Here is a 25,566-nt window from a genome sequence, read left to right as displayed (position 1 = left end):
GGGTAGCCATGGGCACTCGCATGGGCCCCAGCTATGCCTGCCTCTTTGTCAGCTATGTGGAACAGTCGACCTGCTGTAGTTACACTGGCACCATTCCCCACCTTTTCCTCCTCTACATTGACGACTGCATTGGCACCACGTCATGCTCCCACGAGGAGGTTGACCTTCATCAACTTCACCAACACATTCCATCCTGACCTTAAATTCACTTGGACCATCTCAGACACCTCCCTCCCCCTCCTGGACTTCTCCATCTCCAGCAACAGTGACCGACTCAACACTGACATCTTCTACAAACTCACCAACTCCCACAGCTACATCTTCTACAAACTCACCAACTCCCACAGCTACTTGATTACACCTCCTCCCACCCTGCCTCTAAGAAAAATGCTATTCCTTATTCCCAAATCCTCTGCTTCCACTGCATCTGGTCCCAGGAGGACCAGTTCCACCACAGAACACACCAGATGGCCTCCTCTTTTAAAGGCTGCAATTTCCCCTCCCATGTGGTTGATGATGCCCTCCAGCGCATCTCATCCACTTCCCGGACCTCCAACCTTGAACCCCATTCCTCCAACCACAACAATGACAGAACCTCCTGGTCCTCACATTCCACCCCAACAACCTCCATCTACATCGCATCATCCTCTGCCATTTCCACCACCTACAAACGGACTCCAACACTCCCCTATCTGCTTTCTGGAAAGAACAGTTCTCTCCGCCACTGCCTCATCAGGTCCATGCCTCCTAACAACCCACCCTCCCCTTCTGGCACTTTTCCCTGTCACCACACAAATTGCAAAGCCTGCGCCAATTCCTGCCCCTTCACCTCCATCTAAGGCCCCAAAGGAGCCTTCCACATTCATCAAAGTTTCACCTGCACTTCCACACATCGTTTACTCCTGATGCAGTCTCCTCTACGTTGGGGTGACAGGACGCCTACTCGCACAGCGCTTCAGAGAACATCTCCAGGACACCTGCACCAACCAACCCCAGCACCCTGTCGCTGAACACTTCAACTCCCTTTCCCACTCTGCCAAGGACATACAGCTCCTGGGCCTCCTCCATTGCTACTCCCTTACCATCCAATGCCTAGAGGAAGAACACCTCACCCTCCAATCCCATGGCATCAACACAGATTTCATAAGTTTTCTCATTTCCCCTCTGCCCATCTTATCTCAGTTCCAATCTTCCAGCTCAGCACCGCCCTCATGACCTGCCCCACCTGTCCATCTTCCTTCCCACCTATCCACTCACTCTCCCCTCCGACCTATCACCATTATACCACCTCCATCCACCTATCGCACTCTCAGCGAGCCTCCCCCTGCCTCCCTGTCTCATCTCCCTCATTTATCTCTCCACTCCCTTGGTTCACAAGCCTCATTCCTGATGAAGGGGTTACGCCCAAAACATCAATTCGCCTGCTCCTCGGATGCTGCCTGATCTGCTGTGCTTTTCCTCCACCACACTCTCGACTCTGATCTCCAGCACCTGCAGTCTTTCTCCCGAGTACAGGCCTTGTCAACCCAATCTCCCCTTCTTTGATTCCTGGGATGACAGATTTGTCAATAATGGACTATTGCTGCATTTTCTTATGTCAAGTATATCTTTTCTTAGTTAAGATGATCAAAACTTCACACAATACTCCAGGAGTGGTCTCACCAAAACCCTTGATCCTGTAATTAAATACTCTTGCAAAGAAGGTCAATATACCATTTGTCTTCCTATCTGTTTGCTGCATTTGTCTGCATGCTGTCAGTGAATGGTGTACAAAGTTACCCAAGTCGTTGTGTACATCACACTTTCTCCAATCCATCACCATTTTAATAATACCCTGACACTCCATTTTTAAGTTCACATTTATCCACGTTATACCGGTTCTGCCCATTCACTCAATTTGTCTATGAGACCTTTTTACTTTCTATTAACCAGTCAATTCTGTGTTATTTTGTTGACAAACTTGGAAGTATTAAACTTGACTGCCTTATCCAAACTGCTGAAATGTATTATGAATAACTGGGGAACGAAGCATTGATGCCTGCAGTATACCACTTTCACCAATCTCTACTCCAAGTTAAAAAAAAGACTATTTATTCCTATTCTGCTAATCAATTTCTCAATCCATACCCAGTATACTGCCCCCAGTTCCATGTGCTTTGATTTTTGGACACTTACCTCTTTTCTGGAACTTTACATTAACATTTCTGAGAATCTAATTACATCTCATCAATTTGGTTCTTCCTGGTCTGTTCTGCTAGTTTTTTAAGCATGTTACATCAGCAGGTTTGTCAAATGTAATTTCCCTTTCAGGAATCCATACTGGATTTGTGGAGTCCCATTGCATGCCTGGCCATTACACATTTTTAATAGACTTCAGTATTTTCTTTAAACCTAAGATTAAGCTAAAGAGTCTGTACTTCCCTGCTCCAAAACCAGAAATTGCTGGAAAGGTTCAGTAGTTCTGGCAGCATCTGTGAAGAGAAATCAGAGTTAACATTTCAGATCCTGTTATAAGTAAGGGTCACTGGACCCAGAATGTTAACTCTGATTTCTCTCCATAGATGCTTCCAGACCCGCTGAACTTTTCCAGCAATTTCTGCTTTTGTTTTTGATTTCATTTTTTTATTTTGTATTTTGCTGTTATCTCTCTCCCTCCTTTTTTTAAAAACAGTAGCATTACATTTGTTACCCTCCAATTTGTCAGGAGTGATCAGTAGTGACAGAAATTTTGGAAGATAATAACCATGCATTCACAATCTTCATGGCCACCTCATTTAGTACTCCGGGATGTAAATTCAGACTTTGGGAATTTATCACCTATTAGTCCTATTAACTTTTCCAGCATTTTTTCTTTAAACAATTACAATTTCCTTCAATTCCTTCTTCTTAATAGTTCCTTGCTTCCTTAGCATTTTTGGGAAGTTATTTATGCCTTCTTCTGCGAATGCTGAACTAAAGTAGTTGGTTAATTGCACCTATTTCTTTGATCTTCAATGCCAAATCGCCCATTTCAGACTTTAGGGGCCTGGCATTTGGCTTTACTAACATTTCCCTTTTTATGTACGATAGGCTGAAAATCTTCCTTGCAAGTTTACTGTCATTCTATTTTTCTGCTCTTCTTCAATCTTTTGGCCCTTTGCTGAATTCTAAACTCATTCCAAACTTCAGGTTTGCTAGTTTTTCCAGCAATTTTATATAACTCTTCTTTGGAACTAATACTATCAAGAAATTATTTTGTTAGCCACATTTCCTGTTATGTTCTTTCGCCCAAAAGGAAAGAATTACTGTTGCAATGCATGTAATCATTAGCCATGCCAAATCTATGTCTATTTTTTTAATGAAGTTACTTTATCTACTACAATTCATCCCTCAAAGCTAAACAAAATAAATAACAAAGGTATAAAATTCTTGTTTCAAATTATGCTATTTCACTTTCTCGTTCTTTGAAGAATTCCATCATGTCACGATCACTTTTCCAAAAGGACATCTCACAACAATTATACCACGTCAAATTCATTCCTGATGTGGTTTAACCAGTTTAAAATGCAGATTAAAGTCACCTGTGATTATTACCTCTTGTTGTACATATCTCTAATTTCCTGTTGAATGGAATCTCTACCTACTGGTTTGAGGCATATACAGAACAACCTCTTATCTGAATTTTGCTCTATCCAAACAAGATCTCACGGTCCCACAAAAGCATTATCTGAACAATCAGTTATCCAAACAAAATGCACTGCGCCTGTCTCATTCGGATAATTGAGGTCGTTCTACACTCAACGCACACTAACGTTTCTTCACTCCTTGTTGCTTTTCAGTTCCACCTAGACTGATGCTGCATCTGCATTTTCTGAACCAGTATCCTTTTTCACTACTGCACTGACTTCACTAACAATTTTTAAATACATTTTTTTAATTTTTAAAAAAAATTTGCCTGTTATGCTTAAAGGTGCAATACCTTCTGATGCTCAGTTCCCAACCTTAGTCACCATATAGCTATGCTCTATAATCACAGTCATGCCATACCTGTTTACAATTATTTGTGTTGTTTATTTGTCTACCGTATTGCAAATATTACATGTACTTATCTATAATATCTTTACATTTGTCTTTTTAACATTTGTAGACATTTTTAGTATTACTGTACAGCCTTACGATGAGTGAGGAGGACAACAGTCATCAGGTACCCAACCTCTCTAAATATCATTCTCCAGGTTCAGAACTTGGAATGAAAAAATGTAACATTCTTTCCAAAGTTGCACTTACTGCCTTACTCAATCAAAACATTGTCATACTCACATGAAGATAACACTTCAGTAATGTTGTATCAATGATCTGGAGCAATTTTTTCTTTGACTTGATGATTGGTGTCCCTTCCACCAGGGGTGACGTGGTAGAGGGTTCTGAATCATGCAACTGTTTTACCAAGTGAGTTCGTTTCTTGGAAGAAATGAAAGAATTATAAAAATGCTAATGAAGGACATGATCACAACAATGTTGGCTTTAAAACCACTGTGCGCTTTCCTATCAGATCACTAAATGCTTCATTCCACTGTTCCCAGTACCCGCTCACCCACATTAAGTTCTACACATCTTCTCACAGGTGGATATAAAGCACTTCAAGTCCAATGATATACACTAACACCAGGAAACATACCAATCTTCCCAGTTATCTCCAAATTTTAGGGTACTTACTCTACTGTATAAATAAGACCCCTGCACCTCCCACTCTGCCTGGCACAATTGCGTCAAGCATAGAATCCCTACAGTGTGGAATCAGGCCTTTTGGCCCAACAAGTCCAACTGACCTTCCAAAGAGTATCCCACTCAGACCCATTCCCCCACCCTATTACTCTACATTTCCCCTGACTAATGCACCTATTCTACACATCCCTGCATACTACGGGCAATTTTAGCATGGACAATTCACCTAACCTGCACATCTTTGGACTGTGGTAGGAAACCGGTGTACCCGGAGGAAACCCACGCAGACATGGGGAGAATGTGTAAATTCCACACAGACAGTCACCTGAGGCTGGAATCGAACCTGGGTCTCTGGTGCCCTAAGACAGCAGTGCTAACAGTGAGCCTTCGTACTGTCCATACTGAGCCACCGTGCCGCAAAGCAGCCTACTGATCCACATTCTTTTCAGTTGCTTCCCAGGTACATTTAATTTGAGCAGGTCTTGAGCTCACAAGCACATCCATTCACAAGAGGTTAGGTATAAGCCCTACATCTTCTACCTAAGTTCATTTAAATCTATTAGGTCAGGGACACTTGGCACGTTTACCTGTGTCAAGTAGTCTATAAGTGCTAAATGTGCCTTCTCCAGTTCTGCAGTGGATAACGTGGGAAGAGGATTTGGGTACTGAAGCTGTTTCCTGTAGTCAGCTGGCAACAGATCTGGATACAGCCCAATTACATGAGTGGGATCTGCAAAATCAAATTCAAGAAAGATAATGAAGAGCACACAGTGAATTTAATTCAGCTCTATTTGGTAACAAAAACTGTCCAAAAATTGTAGCAGAGATAGATCATCATCGAGTCATAAAGATGTATAACAAAGAAGCAGGTCCTGTGGCCCAACTTGTCTATGCCGACCAGATATCCTAAGTTAATTTAGTCCCATTTGCTAGCATTTGGCTCATATCCATCTAAACCCTTCCTATTCATAGATCTATCCAGATGCTTTTTAAACATTCTAATTTAGCCTCCACCACTTCCTCTGGCAGCTCAGTCCATACATGCATAACCCTCTACATTAAAAAAGTTGCCCCATAGATTTCTCTTAAATCTTTCCCCCCTCACTTTAAACCAAGTCCTCTAGTTTGGAAATCTCTCATCCTGGGGAAAAGACCTTGGTTATTCACCCTTTTCATGACCTTCATTATTTTTGTAAACCTCTATAAGGTCATCCATCAGCCTCAGACTCTCCAGTGAAGATAGCCCCTGCCTACTTAGCCTCTCCCGACAGCTCAAACCTCCAACTTGCCAACATCCTTCTAAATCTTTTCTGAAACCTTTCACAACATCATTCTACAGCAGAGAGACAATAATTGAACGCAGTATTCCAAAAGTGGCCTAATCAATGTACCATGACCTCCTAACTCCTATACTCAATGCACTGACCAATGAAGGCAAGCATACCAAGCATCATCTTCACTATTCTACCAACCTGCGACTCCAGTTTCAAGGAAGAATGAATCTGCACTCCAAGGTCTCTTTGTTCAGCAACACTCCTAGGACCTTACCATGAAGTCCTGTCTTGATTTGTCTATCCAAAATGAAGCAACCCACACTTAGCAAAATTAAACTCCATTTGCCACAGGCCCATTTCATCAAGATCCTGTTGAACTCTGAGGTAACGTTCTTCACTGTCATATTTTGCATTTACTCAAACTCAGTCATGTGTTTCATGACTCTTCAGTTTGCAGATAATTTCAGAAGGAAACCATCCCTCCAATTTCTTGAAAGCATCACATTTTTAGTATTACCACTTTCCACTGTATTCTCACATGGTGACATTAAAACCATCATAGAGCTGTTGACTCCAAATTGCTTTCAAGAACTCCAAATACAGCACTCTCTTCTTTCACCTCTTCAACAGAGGAAGCATTAAAATACAAGTTCAGCATCACTGAGCAACAATTCATGCCTCATGAAATTGTTAACTGGAATGAAATGAAAGCAATAAGAAATATTTTATTCTAGAGGATATCAATGGTCTTTTCTTTTGAGCCTCAATTCTTTACTGCAGTGTAAATACGGTTGGCCCAAGTTTTAAACAATAAAGCCACTTTGTCACCTGTGCCAAGCTTCGCGAAGACCTGCATGGAGTCATCAAAGCGTTTTTGGCAAAACAGATTGAAAGCAAACAAGTTCTGAATATGGTGGATCTGCTGCCACTTATCGCTATCGGAGTCATCTTTCATTTTCTGAAACAAAAACAGCAACTCTTCAGACAAATACTCAAAAATGGGTGGCCTGACTTGATAAAACTGTAGATGTTATTGAATATCATTCCTATCAATGGCATTTGAATAGGTGCTATCCCATTTAGTAAAGAGAAACAGTACGAAAAGTATTTAAAGTAATGACAAAAAAGTCCATCCTGGCATCAAAATATTTTAAACCATCTTGCAGCATGCAAATAGAAGAAGTTGTAAATGGCAGCTGCTAGACAAAGAGACTGCTTTGTCTAGCCTTTCAAAAGAGGGAAGCTGCTACCTAAATTGTCAGATTTGTCACAGAATTCTAGTAACTATGAATAACTTTATAAAATAATTTTATATTAGGGCTGATATTACAAACATTACAACTATCGATAGAAATTAACATCCTTTCTAATCTTTTGCACTAAGGTTAGGAAAGGATTATAAATTGCATAACAGAGTTTGGAAAGTCACTAATACTAAATAAATAAATATACGATACAAATGGAAAATGTTTGGGAAGGCACATTACAGTCAGTATTAAAATGTGGAAGTGTGTGTGGTGTTGGAAAAGCAGCCGGACAGGCAGCATTCTGGAGCAGGAGAATTGATATTTTGGGCATAAGTCCTTCATCAAAAATGAGGCTTGTGGGCCAAGAGGGCTGAGAGATAAATGGGAGGTGGATGGGGCTGAGGGAGGAAGGTAGCTGGAAATGCAATAGGTGGATGAAGGAGGTGGTGAAAGTGATAGACAGGAGAGGAGTGTGGAACGGTAGGTGGGAAGGAAGATGGACAGGTAGGATAGTTTAAGAGGGTGGTGCCAAGTTGGAACTGGAATAAGGTGGGGGGGGGGGAGGGGGGGGGAGGGGCAAGAGGAAACTGGGGAAATCCACATTGATGCAATGGTTGGAGGGTCCCAATGTGGAAGATGAGGCTTCCCCAGACATCGGGTGGTTAGGGTTTGGCAATGGAGGAGGCCGAGGACTTGCATGTCCTTGGCGAAGTGGGAGGGGGAGGTAAAGTGTTCAGCCACAGGGCCGTAGGGTTGTTTAGTGTCGGTGTCTCAGAGATGTTCTCTGAAACGATCCGCAAGTTGGCATCCTGTCTCCCCAATGTAGAGGACACCACATCGAGTGCAACAGATACAGTGGATGACATGTGTGGAAGTACAGGTAGATCTGTGTTGGATGTTGAAGGCTCCTTTGGGGCCTTGGACGGAGGTGGACGGGGAGGTGTGGATGCAGGTTTTGCACTTCTTGCAGCAGTGGCAGGGGAAGGTGCTGGGAGTGGAGGGTGGGTTGGTGGGGGGGCGTGGATCTAACAAGGTAGTCAGGGAAGCAGATATGGGTGGGAAGGGAAATATATCTCTGGTGGTGAGGTCTGTTTGTATCATCCTCTGCCATTTCTGCCACCTACAATGTATCCAGAGTTTGGTGGGGTGGAAGATGAGGACTTGGAAGGCTGTGTTGCCCCTGTTGCGCTTGGATAGGTGAGGTTCAAGGGTGGAGGAGGATCTAGGCTTGACCATGAAGTTGCCAATCATTGATCATGTATTGAAAGAATTGGATGCGTAGATCAGAGAGGATGCGGTAAGCACGGAGGTCTCACTATTGTAATGCAGCATGTATTCATATCCTGTACTTTATTAAAAAATAAGAGTTTCCTAGAGACCTCTGCCATGCTGCACTGGCAAGGAGCTCCAAACAAAGATTTATTTGTACTGCTGAACATGGGACCCAGACTCCTCTTTAAAATCCCTCTTCAACAGTAACAGTTCAGGGGCTTTTATAGGATTTAGAATCCATAAGTACACTACGAAAGGCCAGCATTCACATGATTTCAATATTTCACAATGAAATCTGTTGCATTTAATGTAAATTAAAATAGCTACATCCTTTAAATGAGAACTTGTCTATGCATTGTGTGCAAGAGTAAAACATGTTAACTTTTATGCCACTGCTGATTAATAATAAATAAATTTACAAGTTGGCACTATGAAAACAGAAGCAGTTGAAGTATTGCCTCATTATCTGCAGCTTGAGGATGAAAAGATTAAACTATGTAAAATGCTAAATTAGTTAGGATTCAGTTATAAATGAAGCAGCTCAAAATGGCAAGTGGAAGAGAATTAAACAGCTAGAATTTAAATTTCATGGAGGAAAATCAGAAGGCATGAAAAGTAATAGGAGAAAAGCCAAAACGTTTCAAAGTAAGAGAAAAAGAAAGCATTGAATTACAAGGAAAAAGGGAATCCATGAAATCTGAACTGGAAAGGAAAGGGTTTGATTACACGGACTGGAAGTAGCAGGAAGCCTTGCCGATGGGTCATATTTAACTTGGGGTTTTGATTTGGCAACATATATCTAATACTTCTATTCAACAGTGAGAGTGTTAAAAAAGTTTTTGTCTTATTTCAAGTTCTCAGAGATCTGAGGAGTTGAGATATAAAAGTAGACTAGAACTACTGGGACTTTTCACAACAGCGTAGGAGGTTGAGGGGTGACCTTGTTGAGGTTTATCAAATCATGACAAAGGTCTTTTCCCTAGGGTGAGGGAGTTCAAAACCAGGGAGCATATTTTTAAAGGAGAGAGGAGAAAGATTTAAAAAGAACATGACTGGCAACATGTTCACACAGAGTCATTAGTGTTTGGAATGAACTGCCAGAGTAAGTGGTGGATGCAGGTACACTTACAATGTTTAAAAGACATTTGGATAAGTACATTAATAGGAAAGATTTGGAGATATATAGACAGATATAGACATAGTCTAAGACAATGGTTGGTGTGGACCGAAGAGTTATACAGCATGGAGACTGACGCTATAACTCTATCTGCATCCACAGACTGGTGTCGTTATTCGAATCAGAAAAATCTGTTCACCCTCTTTTCTCCAAGCTGCATTACCTACACATGCCACTGCACTGAATTGAATGTATTGATCTGTCTTATCTGTTCATTGTCCATATCTTTCTGGAATATGCCTTACTAAAGAATTAAAAAATAAAATTAATTACAACCAGAGACAATAAAATACATCCAGTAAAAGTTATGTGGAATAGTCTAGTATCTCTATTTCACATCTCTCAACATGATATAGAACATATTTTTTAACCAATGATCCTATTAAAATTATTTGACATGATACTGCAAAACTGCAGCCAGAGGTTGAGATCATTTCATCTACCAAATGCAGGAAGAGACATGGAGCAAGAACCTTGAATATACATGGAGCTTTTGGGGTAATTTCAGAAGATATGCAATTGTGAAAGTAAATGTTGTAAATACTTACAGCAAGCTGCAAGGCCAATTCAAATTGCTTGTCCTGGAGAAGCTGTCGGATCTGAGTTGCAATTGAAACTGGTACCAGTCGCCATACAAAGTGATTGCTAGCCACATAAACAATATTAGGCCTGGGAAGTGGAGACCAGAAGGAGAGAAAAAAGGGCAAAGAGATCAAGACTGGATCATTCATTACACCTCTCCAGCTAACTGGTTTATCACAAATGACTCCAGGTGACCACTATTTGATCATTAAATTATTTCTGTAAGAGGAGGGCTCTTGGAGCGCAATGGTAGTGTCCCTGCCTTTGAGTGAAGAAGCCTAAGTTCAAGTCCCACATGCTGCAGAGATGTGTCATAACATCTCTCAACAGGCTGCTTACAAAATATATATTTTTGAGAGGTGTTGAGCAACTTCTTAGAAAGGGAAGAGCAGATCAGGTGGAATCAGCTAGGTATTTGCATGCTTCTGGTGCTCATTACTTTGACAAGTTACACCATTCTTTAAAGCAAAAACGTACACCATCATAATTGTGTCAGTAGTGGTAGAAATAAACAAACATTCAGGCCAGTGTTTCTCTTTGATTGCTAAAACAATGCTGATCTTATGGCCGAGTGGAAAATGAAGATGGCTGAAGCAAAATAAGACTCTCGGACTGCCCATGTTGCGATACAGAAGGATGACATCAATGTGGAAATAAAAGATATACTTAATTACTGATTCATATGAATGTGAGATGATACAGTGGGTTTAAAATACAGTAGTACAAACAAGCTTCTGGAACATACAGCCAAGGGATAATAAGTAGCCCTTATGTTATCAGAATAATTTATATTGTGCTGTGTAAATTATTGGTTCCACACTATAAGAACAATATTGAGGCTATATAGAGTGGCATGTGTATCTCACTATTTCAGCTGAATAACATGCATTCTTCAGATAACAGTAACACTGAGCACAAACACAAGCATTGCAGTCTGGCGGACATTGCGGTCCTCTGCCATATTAAATACTGCAGGCTGTTAAAAGAATAAAAGGTACTGTACATTAACTAAATTAATCATGTACAACAAAACTATGCAGTGCACAACAGAACAGTACTATAAATTAATGTTTTAAGTTTATAGATAATACATATATTATATAAAATTCTGAACAGGCTTGACAAGGTGCACATGGAAAGGATGATTTCTTTTGTGGATGAGTCCAGAATTAGGGGGTAGAGATTAAAAATTAGAGAACATCCTTTTGGCTTGGAGTCAAGCAGAAATTTCTTTTTCCAAAGGTTGAGATGTTTTGGAGCTCTCAGGTCTTAAGGCAGTGGAGGTTGGATGGAGGTGGAAATCAATAAATATTTTTAAAAGGTGGAAGTACTTTGTCTAAGGTAAGGGAACTGAACATCAATATGGTTAGATGGGAATTCGGAATTTAATACAGAAACAAATCAAACCGTTTTACTGAATGGCACAGCAGGCTTAAGGAGCTGAATGGACTTGTTCTGTTTCTAATTGGTGTGTTCATATGTACTCACTTTAGTAATTTGTGGGAATGAATTCAAATCCCCCATTCCATGTGACACTTACAGTTTCCAGCTTCATAATGATTTTGCTCTCAGTTGACCAAAAACAGCCTGCCTGGAAGGATCAACTTCCTGAAACAAAAAAACACCCAAAGAACTGCGGATGGTGGAAATCAGAAACAAAATCAGAAAATTGCCAGAAAAACTCAGCCACTCTGTCAACATCTTTAGAGAGAAATCAGAATTAATGTTTCGTGTCCAGTTACTCCTCTTCAGTGACCCTTTCTTCCAGCAATTTCTGTTCCTGTTTCAACTTCCTGAAAACCTTTCGTGTGCAATGTTTGTTTTGCTAAGGCAACAAAATGGTCACATGCATTTACTTACCCTCCCGACGTGATAAAACGTGGCCTCTGCAGCTCTACACTCTGTACCAGCAGGCGTGGTTCAAAGGTACGGATCTCCACATATCGTGGCAGCACTGCTATGATATAAGGCGACTGATGTTCTATTGGAGACAATCATGAAATGAATGCAATTGCTTAGAAACAACTTTCTTTGAGCAGTTGTATTGGCTTTAGTGGGAAAGTCTGCTTAGTGTTTTTCTCTTCAAGGTTGCTACTAATAAGTACTTTTAAAACAGCGTGGCAGTTGGTTCAAAATCAATTCCTTGGCTATGCTGATTTAATTAATCTAAGCTACAATTATTCTCAATGGTAATAGTATGGGAGATTGAGAGGGAATAAAACCACGATGTACTCTTAACAATTCTGTGATTCCATAATTCAGCTATTTCTTGATATCACATTGAATGAATCAAATAGACTGAAGTGCGGCATTTATAAGTTGGAGACCTCATGAGGAAGTAGAGCTGGATCTTTCACTTGGTATTTCTAGCTGAAGATGGTTGCAATTGAAACTTACATTTGTAGCAATTTATAGGACTCTCTCATCATTGAAGATGGGTATATTTGGGGAGCATCTACCTCTATTAATTATATTGTTAAATTATTAAATTATGATTTTTTAAAAAATCTGGAATTAAGAATCTATGATAACCATGAAATCTTCGCTGATTATTGAAAAAACCCACCTGGTTCAATGCCCTCCAGCAAAGGAAATCTGCCATCCTCACCTGGTCTGGCCTTCATGTGACTCCAGACCCATAGCAAAGTCATTGAACTCTCAATTTAGCCCTCTGAAATAGCCTAGCAAGCTATTCAACTATACAAATTGCTACAAAGTCTTAAAGAAATGAAACCAGGCAAATCATCTGGTATCAATAGCCCATTCCAAACCCACAACCACTTTCATATGGAAAGACAAGGGCAGCAGATATATAGGAACACCACCACTTTCAACCTTCCCTCAAGCCACTCACGATCCTGCCTTGGAGATATATCACAGTTTCTTCACACCCACTGGGTCAAAATCCTGGAATTCTCTCCGTAAAGGCATTGTGGGTTAACGCATAGCAGGTGGACTGCAGCAGTTCAAGAGGCAGCTCACCACCACCTTTTCAAGGTCAACTAGGGATGGGCAATAAATGCTGGCCAGCCAGCAAGACCCTCATCCCACAAATGAATAAATAGAAAACAAATTGCTCACAATTGAAGCAACAGAACCGTGGAGTTTAGATCTAATTCACTGGTTGTCCGATCACTTAACTTTGTCTATCGCATGCTGCTACCACTATTTGACATTCAAACAATCTTATGTTATGGATTCATTAGTTTTATGATAATGGTAGTTAGGGCATATGTATTGAGTATAGGAGTTGGGAGGTCATATTGCGGCTGTACAGGACATTAGTTAGGCCTCTGTTGGAATATTGCGTGCAATTCTGGTCTCCTTCCTATCGGAAAGATGTTGTGAAACGTGAAAGGGTTCAGAAAAGATTTACAAGAATGTTGCCAGGGTTGGAGGATTTGAGCTACAGGGAGAGGCTGAACAGGCTAGGGCTGTTTTCCCTGGAGCGTCGGAGGCTGAGGGGTAACCTTATAGAGGTTTACAAAATTATGAGGGGCATGGATAGGATAAATAGACAAAGTCTTTTCCCTAGGGTCGGGGAGTCCAGAACTAGAGGGCATAGGTTTAGGGTGAGGGGGGAAAAGATATAAAAGAGATCTAAGGGGCAACTTTTTCACGCAGAAGGTGGTACGTGTATGGAGTGAGCTGCCAGAGGATGTGGTGGAGGCTGGTACAATTGCAACATTTAAGAGGCATTTGGATGGGTATATGAATCGGAAGGGTTTGGAGGGATATGGGCCCGGTGCTGGCAGGTGGGACTAGATTGGGATATCTGGTGGGCATGGACGGGTTAGACCGAAGGGTCTGTTTCCAAGCTGTACATCTCTATGACTCTATGCTGAATACAACTTTGCTGCTCAAAATCACCCTCAGTAAAGGATGTTTAGTTTTGAAAGCTAGACCAGTTAGCCCTTGGTTGTGCCACACAACACAATGGCGGATATTCTCATTCTCAGACTGTGCAGTGGTCATTTCCACCAATACTGTCACCCATCAATGCATCTGAGACAAGTAGCTGGGAAAAGCAACATCAAAGTTGGCTTTGTCCTCTTGTTGGGTTCCCTCATCATCTACTGCAGACCCATTTCAGCAGCTCCACCCTTCTCTCGGTCAGCTTGGGGAGTAATGGTGCTTCCAAATCACTCTTTGAAACTGAAATTCCCCAACCGGAGTACATTCTATGCCCTTGCTACGATCAGTGTTTCTTCAATTGGTATTCAACTTAGAATAGTACCCGCTCATCAGCTGTGGCTTTGTATAGATGGTTGCCTTAACCATGGCCTGACGTAATGAGATTTCATCGGGTCTAGTGTCAAATGTTGAGAACTACAGAGGTGACTCCCTCCTGATTGCATACCACCGTGCTACCACCTCTAGTGGGTCTGTCATGCAGATGGTACAGGTCATAAACAAGAACAGCAATGTTGTCGGGATCATGCACATACTCACTAAATTGTTACCTGCAGATGAGGTCAGGCTGATGCTTACCTTATCTGTGGGGGAGCTCTTCCAATTTTGGCAGAAATCTCCTGATGTTTAGAAAAAGGACTGCACAAAATCAAGAGTGGTGAGTTTGCCATTGTCTTTCTGACGCCTAGGTTGACTGTGGGTTGTTTGACTGGTTTCATTCCTTTTATCCTCTCTAGTGGTTGGATACACTTGGATAGCTTGTCAGTCATTTTAGAGGTGATTGAAGAGTCACGTTGCTGCAGGTTTGGAGATCAGGCCAGCTGACTTCTTTCTCTCAAGGACATGAGTGAACCAGATGGATTTTTATGGCAACTGAGAATAGTATCATGGTCACTGTGAATGAAACTAGCTTATAATTTTAACTTAATAAATTAAAATTAATTTCACCTACTGCCACGGTGAGATTTGAACCAATGTCCCCAGAGCACTAAACATAAACCTCTGGAATCGTAGTCCAATGACATAGTCCACTCGATTCCGTCTTGGTAAAATGTGCTTTCAGTACTACTGTCAGTATTTTTCTTGATAAATTGTTCCTCTCCTAACCAAAAGTCTCCATTGTCTATTTATACAGTGGATGCAAAAATCTAAGAGAATAAAAATGATGGAGAGGAAGCTGAATAGGAGGAGTAGGGGAGATGGTATACATTAAACAGTCAATTATATCCTTGATCTTGAAAGAAGAGCAACAGTTTGAGTAATGTATTTTGTGCCAAAATTGGGAGAGCTCCCGCACTAATGAGTTAAGCATGAGCCCGACCTTGTCTGAAAGGTATAACCGAGTATGAATAAGACCCAGACAACACTGCCATCCTTGAGTATGACCTGTCCCATCTGCAGGGCAGATCCACCAAAGGTAGTAACACAGAAGTATACAGTTTTCGCCACAAGAAATGCATTATATTTAAAATTGTCACGAGGACTTTGGTTTTGAAGAGTTGTTGAAAGTGGAGTATTTCAAGTTTTATGGAAATAGCCACAGTGGCTTACTTGTTTTAAAAAAAAAATTATTGACACTCGAGTCTTTTTTTTAAAAACTAGTTTAATCTACATTAAAAAATAGCCTAACCTAAAACAGATGACAGGTGATAATGGTTTGCTCTGCTGAAGATGCCTTATGGGAGTGGCTGACTTGAAGAGATTCTGGTTTCAGATGATTCAAGTGAAGGAAAGCTTGTTAAAAAAACAAGCTGAGCTATAGGAAGCAAAACACAAAGTGTTTCAGAAGATCAGCAGATCTGGCAGCATCTGGGGAAAGAGAAACAGCGTGAATGACTTGCATCAAAAGTTCCAAAGAGTCATCGGACTCTAAAAGTTCACTTTATTTCTCTCTGCCAGACCTGCTGATCTTTTCCAGCAATTGTATTTTTAATTTCAGAATTCCAGACCCACAATATTTTACCTTCATTGGAGTTAGACAAAAGCTTGTGAAGCAAAGCTGCCCAGCTGATCTCCCCTATTTCAAAAAAGAAAACCCTCCTGTTGAATTCAGTGTGAAACTGGTGTTCTTTTTAAAGAGTGATTGATATAACATCTTACACTGCATTTCCTGAGCAGCTGCATCTGCAACTCAGACAAATGTGATTTTGTGACTTGATCACATGAGAACTCTCAAGAATAAATTACCGTTCAAAATGCTTTTTCTTCAAGAAAACCAATCTCTACAGTGAAAGTTATGTTCTCAATTGCAAGAAAGCATGTGATTTGTGCATTTTTGGGATACTGAGGATAGGAATTTATACTTCTCTATCTCTGCCTGTGAACATCATTCAATAAAGACACAAAAATTGGTGAAATTTTGTTTTGATAGCATACCAATAATTGAATTTATTAAGAAACAAATCTGATAGATCTTGTTGTTTAAAACACATGAACTATTTAATTGATTTTCTTGTAACTTATCTTAGTAAAAACTAAATTATTTTTATTTTATGTTGTAACCTGTGGAGTAGTGAGACGAGTGAAACGGAGTACTCCTCTAGCCTGTTGTAATAGCACTGACTGTCACTACCTAATTATTAGTTAGCATCCATTGATTATCCTTCAGAGTCCAAGGTAATTACATACCCTGTAGCAATTCTACAAAATAAAAATCTCTTGAACAGTCGCAAGATATTTGAACAATCAACTTAAAGTTTCCATACCCATGGCAAGTGGAATATCTGTCCAGTTCAGGGCACATTTCTGAGTGCAGACTCCATCCTTATTCAGTACCACCGTTAAATCATCTTGCCCAACTGCCACCTTTTGGTCATCCAAAGGAGTCACAAGAGGTTCCAGTTGCTTCCCAGTTGGGAAAAGCTCCTTTATTGAACCTTTTCCATCCAACTGTTTAGAAGGGAGGCAGGTTATTCATAGTTTGAATTGATTCAAAATAATTTAATCAAGGTAACTTTAAACAAAGAGCTTTTAGACATACTAACAACACAACTGAATTTACTAATACATTTCCAATCCATAGTAAATCCACTGTGGAGATGAGCAAATCATGCTGCACAATCACATTCCTCCAGATACTTTGTTCCTGATTCGCACTGTTTTGAGGAAATAGTTAACTGTGTTCAAGCAATTCCTAACAAGACAGCAAGGCCATCACTCTCAAATATCCAAAATAAAGATGGAAATTCTCAGCAATCTACCAGGTAACAAATCATATAAGTTCTTGTCTCCCGCTAACTCAGTCAGCGAGTTTGAAATGATGATCAGGGGCTCCATTGAACATCTGCTGTTCTATACTCAAGTAACAGGAGACATTTCTTTGTGTGGCTAAACTAGCCAACTATTCTGTTTCTCCACCTTTTGAGGGAAGGCACTCCAACTTCTTCATTCCACAATTTACAGAAATCTAAGTACCTTCTGGTTGCAATACCTCTGATTGTCAGGTTGATAACCTAGTAAGTTGCTTGAAGAATTTTGTCCCAAGCCAAGTATACATGCTCCACTTTGCACCTACATTTAATCAAATGCGACTCATCCTCCTTCTCACCCTTCCATAAGTCTGCAGCCTTATGTTTTAAAGGTTGCGTTATGTTTAACATTTTAACCTTCAGTGAGCTTGTGTATTTAGCAACTATATGGTAAATGAAATTTCAGAGAACTCTTTAGACCACACTTGTGCAGAAAGAACTATTAAAGAATATTCATCCTGATGAAGTATTATTTTAAGATATTAGCATGATTGAAACAATTATTGGTATGAATACGTTCCGCTCAGAAGAATTAAATAAACTTAAAATAATCTATGCTTTTATCAGCTCCAAGGAGATGTTAAGATCTGCCCACATCTGTGTCATAGCCAAATGTGTCACAGAATCAGATATGCAGTACAGAAACAGACCCTTTGGTCCAACTCATCTATGCTGACCAGACATCCTAATCTTACCTTGTCCCATTTGCTAGCATTTGGCCCATGCCCTTCTAAATCCTTTCTATTCATATACCCACCCAGATAACTTTTAAATGTTGTAATTATATCAGCCTCCACCACTTCCTCTGGCAGCTCATTCCATAAATGCACCACTCTCTACATGAAAAAGTTTCCCTTAGTTTCCTTTTAAATCATTCCTCTCTTACCTTAAACCTAGACCATCTAGTTTTGGACTCCCCCACCCCTGAGGAAGAGACCTTGTCTATTTATCCTATTCATGCCCCTCATGACTTTAAAACTCTCTGTAAGCTCATCCTTCAGTCTCTGACACTCTAGGGAAAAATAGCCCTAGCCATTCAGCCTTTCCATAGATCTCAAACTCTCCAAACCTGGCAACATCCTTGTAGTTCTTTTCTGAACCCTTTCAAGTTTCACAACATCCTTCCTATAGCAGGAAGACTAGAATTGTACATAGCATTTCAAAAGTGGCCTAACCAATGTCCTGTACAGCCTCCACATCCCTGTACTCAATTCACTGAACAACAAAGGAAAGCATACCAAACACCTTCTTCACTACCCTATCTATCTGCGACTCCACTTTCAAGGAACTACGAACCTGCACTCCAAGGTCTCCTGGTTCAGCAACACTCCACAGGACTTTTTCATTAAGTGTACAAGTCCTGCCGTGATTTGTCTTTCCAAAATTCAGTAGCTCACATTTATCTAAATTAAACTCCATCTGCCACTCCTCAGCCCATTGGCCCAACTGATCCACGTCCCGTTGTACTCGGAAGATAACCTTCTTCGCTGTCCACTATATATTCAATTTTAGTGCCATCTGCAAACATATTAACCATACCTCCTATGATCACATTCAAATCATTTACATAAATGATGAAACCCATAGACTCTGGGAGGAGTTTTACTATGAAAGATGCTTTTACTGCTGACTCTCTGTTGTGAATGGCTGCATAACTACCTCCGTTTTGGACTAGTTTAAAATTGAAGATCAACAATTATGTTGCGGTGTTGATGCATTTTGGGAATTGTTGAAACATATTCTGAGTATTAATACAACTATGGGATGGGGAAGAAATATAGCAAAAGGACCAGGAGAAAGCCATTCAGCCATTGAAGCCTACTCTGCCATTCAATACGATCATGGCCAATCATCCAAGTCAGTAGCCTGCCCCCACTTTCTGCACTTATGCTTCGATCCCCTTAGCCCTAAGAACTATTCTTAACTCTTCCTGGAAAACATTAAATGTTTGGCCTCAACCACTTCCTATGGTAGAGAATTCCACAGGCTCGTCATTGTGTGAGAGAGAATGTTTCTTCTCATCTCAGTACCAAATGGCCTATAGAGAACATGTGAAAAGTGCTCCATCCACAAATCATTCTAAGTCACAGCAATGTTTTTGCATTTAATACAGTTGGCTGCATTTAGACGGCTTTGTCCATCTGGTGGGCAAGTACAAGTTTTTTAATTAATGCTTTGTACTCAGCCAAAACTTGTCAATGAACAAGGCAAAATGGTTTCCTAGAGTGGAGAATATCCTGGCACACAATCTATTAGCTACAGTTATAGATAGATACTTTTAAATCAACCTGTTCAGAGACGTTCTTACACACCTCTGGAAGAGGTGGTGGGATTTGAACTCAGGCCTCCTGCCCTAGAGTGAAACACTACAAGAAGCTACACTTTTATAGTAACCAGAAGCAACAGACTGGTTAACAATCTAGTGAAGCAGATAACTTTACTGAATTGGAGATGACTGAAGAATATCATAAATGTTTAGGATAAACAATGCAAAGCCAGCCAGATTATACTACCATTCCAAGTCTCAATCACATTTTGTTTCACAGTCATAACAACCCTCAATTTGGAGATGCCGGTGTTGGACTGGGATCTACAAAGTTAAAAATCACAACACCAGGTTATAGTCCAACAGGTTTAATTGGAAGCACTAGCTTTTGGAGCACTACTCCTTCATCAGATCGTTGGGGAGAATAAGATCGTAAGACACAGAATTTACAGCAAAAGATTACAGTGTGATGTAACTGAAATTACACATTCAGAAATATCTTGATTGTTTGTTAAGTCTCTCATCTGTTAGAATGACCATGATAGTTTCACTTCTTTCATACGTAAATCACAAAAACTTTTTTAAAAGTTACATTCTCAGGCTAACTTAACAATTCGTGTAGCCAGATAAAATGCTGAAGGCATTAGCCTCCTGTGTTCCCTGTCTGTGCCATAATGTTTAGACAGATTCTAATCGAAAAAATGAGTTAACATAGTTTTACATGGATTCATACGTTGTATTTTGCTCAAAAACTGCAACTCTGCAAGTACAAATTCACCCCACAAACGTACATGTGTGTGCGCCCACGTACGTGGGTTTATGTGTGCGTGTATCTGGGGTGGGGCGGTTGAGAGTTCTGAGAGACAGAATGTGAGAGTGAGAGTGTAAAGGGGTCTATGTATGTGAGAGGGTGCAAGTGAGTGTGTGGGAGTGTGTGTGTCTGTAGGAGCATGTTGTGACTGTCTGTCCGAGAGTCTGCATATAGGTGTATCTGTGTCTCTGCAGGAATAAGTGTGCATGTGCATGTAGTGCAATGGTGGCCACCTGTAGTGTGACATGAAACCAAGGTCCTGGTTGAGGCCCTCCCTGTGGGTACCGAACGTATCTATCAGCCTCTGCTCGGCCACTTTTCGCTGCTGCCTGTACCGAATTCCTCCTTGGAGGATGGTCACCCGAAGGTCCGAGGTCGAACATCCTGGACTGCTGAAGTGTTCCCCAAATGGGAGGGAACACTCCTGCCTGGTGACTGTTGTGCAGCGCCCATTCATCCGTTGCCATCGCCTTTGCTCAGTCTCACCAATGAACCATTATCAGGGCATCCTTGCCTGCAGCATATGAGATAGACAATGTTGGCTGAGTACCTGCCGTATACATGGTGGGAGGTGTCCCCACACGTAATGGTGGCATCCATGTCCACACTCTAACATGTCTTGCAATGTCTACCATGACAGGGTCGTATGGAGTTGTTCTGAAAGCCAGGCAGTTTGCTACGAACAATATTCTGTTTGAGATTTGGTAGTTGTTTAAAGGCGAGCAGTGGAGGTATGGGGAAGGTCTTGGCGAGGTGCTCATCCTCAATGATAATGTGTTGCAGGTCTTGAAGAATATGGCGTAGTTTTTCAGCTCCTGGGAAGTACTGGACAACAAAGTGTACCCTGTCGGTTGCAGCACATGTCTGTCTCCTGAGGAGGTCATTGCAGTTCCTAGCTGTGGCACGTTGGAACTGGTGGTCAATGAGTTGAGCATCGTACCCAGTTCTTAGGAGGGCATCCCTGAGTACTTCCAGGTGCCAGTCACGTTCCTCCTCATCTGAACAGATCTGATGTATGCGTAGGGCTTGTCCATAGGGGATGTTTTGGGTGGAAGCTGGAGAAGTGTATCATTGTGAGGTTGTCTGTGGGTTTGTGGTAGAGTGTGGTGCTGAGGTGTCCATCCTTGATGAAGATACATGTGTCCAAGAATGAGACAGATAGTAGAGAGTAGTCCATGGTGAGTTTGATGGTGGGATTAAACTTGTTGATATCACGGTGTCGTTTTATCAGTGACTCCTCGCCATGGCTCCAAAGGAAGAAAATGTTATCAATGCACCTAGTGCTTAATGTTGGTTGGAGGTCCTGCGTAGAGAAGAAGTCTTGTTCGAACCTGTGCATGGAGGATGTTGCATATTGGGGTGCAAATTTACTCCCCATGGCTGTTCCATGTGTCTGGATAAAAAACTGATTGTCAGAGGTGAAGACGTTGTGATCGAGGATAAAGCGGATGAATTGTAGGACAGTGTTCGGAGATTGACAGTTGTTGGTGTTGAGTACTGAAGCTGTTGCTGCGATGCAGTCATTGTGGGGGATGCTGGTGTAGAGTGCTGAGACATCCGTCGTGACGAGGAACGTTCTCGGTTTGATTGGTCCGGGGGTGCTGAGTTTCTGTAAGAAATCCTTGGTGTCGCAACAGAAGCTGGGGATCCCCTGTACAATGGGTTTCAAGATGCCTTTGACATAGCCAGAGAGATTCTCACAGTGTCCCATTGCCTGATATGATGGGACGTCCTGGTGTATTGGCTTTGTGCATCTTTGGAAGGCAGCAGAAGTCACCTACACGAGAAGTATGTGGGATGAGGGCACATAGGGAACTCTGAAGGACTGGATCCAAAGGCCTGATCAACATGTTTAGTTCATGGGTGTGTTCTTTGGTCGGATCAGCCAGTGGTTGCCTGTAGTGTTCCTGGTTGTTCAGTTTTCGGTACACTTCCTTGCAGTAATCTGTTCTATTCTGAAGGACAATGGGTCCTCCTTTATCTGCTGGTTTGATGACAATGTTGTGATTAGTTTTGACACCATGGATGATGTTGCGTTGTGAACGGGTGGTGTTTTCCACTACCTTGTGGGTATGGCTGATGAACCTGGCATTTATATATTTCCTAATGGTTTAAGCATACAGATCAAGCCCAGGGCAGCGGCCCTCTGGTGGGGTCCAAGTTGACTCCTTCTTTGGTCACTTGTCTACAGATCCCTGTGATGACTGTTCCGGTTCGTCAGTGGGCTTGTTGGGACCACTGCTGGCACCTGAAATAATTCCCGAAGTCTCATTCGTCTAATGAACTCCTCCGTGTCTGCTGCAAGAACCAAGGGGTCCATTTTGGTGGGGCAGAAAACTCATTTTTTAAGATTAGAATCAGTCTAAACCGTATGGCACAGACGACAGAACACAGGGGGCTAACACCTTCAACATCTTATTTGGCTGACACCAATTGTTAAGTTAACCTGAGAAGATAACTTTTAAAAAAAAGTTTTCTGATTTATATATGAAAGAAGTGAAACTATCATGGTCATTCTAACAGATGAGAGATTTAAACAATCAAGGTGCGGATTACTGAAACAGGGATACAAGATGAACCAGACTGGGAGTTAAAATGTCCAAGGATACTCAATATTCCAAAAGGATAGACCAGAAGGAGCAGGAGGTGAAGTTGCTTTATTAGTTAAGGATAACATCGAGGCTTTTAAGAAATGATACTGCCACGAGGAACCAAAATGCTGAATTCATCTGGGTGAACATAAGGCAGAGAATAAACCAGGAAATAATGACGGCTTGTGAGAAGGGCACAATGGTATATGGGTGATTTGAATGTGCATATTGATTGGATTAATCAACTTGGGAAGGGGAGCCTCAAAGAAAAGGTTCATAGAGTGTATGAGAGATTGTCTCCGAGAGCAACATGTCATGAAGCCAACCAGAGAACTGGCTACTTTAGATTTGGTATTATGTAACAAGGAAGGATTGATAAAATGTCTTGTAGTTCAGGATTCTCTTGGAAGGAGTGACAACAACATGCTAGAGTTTCAAATTCCGATTAAGAGAGTGAAGACTGAATTGCATAAGAGAATTTTAGTGCTGGGCAAAGATAATACAGGCCTGAGGAAGAAGTTGTTCCATGCAGGCTGGGCAAAAAATATTAAAGGGCAGGACAACTGAAGAATACTGACATATGATTAGGGGTAGTCAACATGGTTTTGTAAAGGGTAGGTCGAGCCTCACAAACTGTATTGAGTTCATTGAGGTGGTGACCAAACAGGTGGATGAGGATAAAGCCATTAATGTGGTGTGTATGGATTTCAGTAAGGCGTTTGATAAGGTTCCCCACGGTAGGCTACTCCACAAACATGGAGGCATGGGATTGAGGGTGATTTAGCGGTTTGGATCAGAAATTGGCTAGCTGAAAGAAGACACGGGGTGGTGGCGGATGGGAAATGTTCATCCTAGAGTTCAGTTACCAGTGGTGTACCGCAAGGATCTGTTTTGGGGTTACTGCCATGTCATTTATATAAATGATCTAGATGAGGGTATAGAAGGATGGATTAGAAAATTTGCGGATAACACTAAGGTCGACAGAGTTGTGGACAGTGCGGAAGGCTGTTTCAGGTTACAAAGGGACATAGATAAGCTGCAGAGCTGGGCTGACAGGTGGCAAATGGAGTTTAAGTTGGAAAAGTGTGAGGTGATTCACTTTGGAAGGAATAAACAGTACTGGGTTAATTAAGATTCTTGATAGTGTGGATGAGCAGTTATCTCAGTGTCTATGATCTATGTTCATAGATCTCTGAAAGTTACCGCCAAAGTGTTATGAAAGTGTGTGGTGTGGTAGCTTTTACTGGTAGAGGGATTGAGTTTCGGAGCCATCAGGTCATGTCATAGCTATACAAAACACTAGTGCGGCTGCACTTGGAGTATTGCATACAGTTCTGGTCACTGCATTACAGGAAGGATGTGGAATCATTGGAAAAGATGCAGAAGAGATTTACCAGTATTTTGCCTGGTATGGAGGGAAGGTCTTTTGAGGAAAGGGACTTGAGGCCATTTTTGTTAGAGAGAAGAAGGTTGAGAGGTGACTTAATAACAGTGAGAGCCTGTTTCCTCAGATGGTGATGATTAGCATGAGGGGACATAGCTTTAAATTGAGGGTGATAGATACAGAACAAATGTCAGAGGTAGGTTCTTTACTCAGAGTAGTAAGGGTGTGAAACTCCCTGCCTGCAACAGTAGCAGACTTGCCAACTTTAAGGGCATTTAAATGGTCACTGGACAAACTTATGGATGATAATGGAATAGTACAGCTTAGATGGGCTTCACAGGTCAGCACAACATCGAGGGCCGAAGGGCTTGTACTGCACTGTAAGGCTCTATAAGGCATTGGTGAGACCACACCTGGAATATTTTGTTCAGATTTGTTCTCCAAACTTCAGGAATGATAGAATTCATACACAGAATCCCTACAGTATGGAAACAGGCTCTATGGCCCAACAAGTCCACACCGACTCTCTGAAGAGTAACCCACCCAGACCCATTCCTTCTACCCTCTACTTACCCCTGACTAATGCACCTAACCTACACATCCCTGAACACTATGGGCAATTTAGCACAGCCAATTCACCTAAAATGAACATCTCTGGACTGTGGGAGGAAACCAGAGGAACCAGGGGGAACCCACATAGACACAGGGAGAATGCGCAAATTCCACACAGACAGTCGCCAGAGGCTGGAATCAAACTCAGGTTCCATGGTGCTATGAGGGAGCAGTGCTAACCACTGAGTGATGTGGTTGCAGTTCACAGGAGGTTCACCAGATTGATTCAAGAGATGAAAGGGCTGTCATGTAAGGAACAGTTGAATAGCTTGGGCTTGTTGGAGTGCAGAGAAATGATGGGAATCCAATTGAGGTATATGAAATGCTGAAGGAGATTGATAAGGTGTATGCTGTGCAGATGTTCTCTCTTGTGGGACAGTCTCGAACAAAAAGCCATAGATATAGAGTGAGAGGAGGCAGGTTCAAAACTGAGATGAGGAGAAACTACTTTTCTCAAAAGATTGTGAATCTGTGGAACTCTCTGCC

General features: G+C 41.5%; 1 protein-coding gene across 3 annotated transcripts in view; it reads right to left on the bottom strand.

Moving 5' to 3' along the window:
- The window catches only part of vps39 (VPS39 subunit of HOPS complex), a 105,417-nt gene that overhangs the window by 45,272 nt on the left and 34,579 nt on the right, over positions 1 to 25,566 (bottom strand). For all 3 annotated transcript variants that reach the window (XM_087990159.1, XM_087990160.1, XM_087990161.1), the window contains 6 exons: positions 16,874 to 17,057; positions 12,117 to 12,237; positions 10,223 to 10,343; positions 6,807 to 6,936; positions 5,292 to 5,434; positions 4,300 to 4,440 (listed from right to left, as the gene is read on the bottom strand). In XM_087990159.1, coding sequence (XP_087846285.1) covers positions 4,300 to 4,440; positions 5,292 to 5,434; positions 6,807 to 6,936; positions 10,223 to 10,343; positions 12,117 to 12,237; positions 16,874 to 17,057 — 840 coding nt within the window. The remainder of the gene's footprint in view (positions 1 to 4,299; positions 4,441 to 5,291; positions 5,435 to 6,806; positions 6,937 to 10,222; positions 10,344 to 12,116; positions 12,238 to 16,873; positions 17,058 to 25,566) is intronic.

Source organism: Chiloscyllium plagiosum, unplaced genomic scaffold (assembly GCF_037043375.1).
Source record: "Chiloscyllium plagiosum isolate Xiang-an unplaced genomic scaffold, Cpla_swu_hap1 HiC_scaffold_8, whole genome shotgun sequence".
Classification (NCBI taxonomy): Eukaryota; Metazoa; Chordata; class Chondrichthyes; order Orectolobiformes; family Hemiscylliidae; genus Chiloscyllium; species Chiloscyllium plagiosum.
The sequence above is the reverse complement of the archived record's forward strand: the minus strand, read 5'-3'. Positions and strand labels throughout refer to the sequence as shown.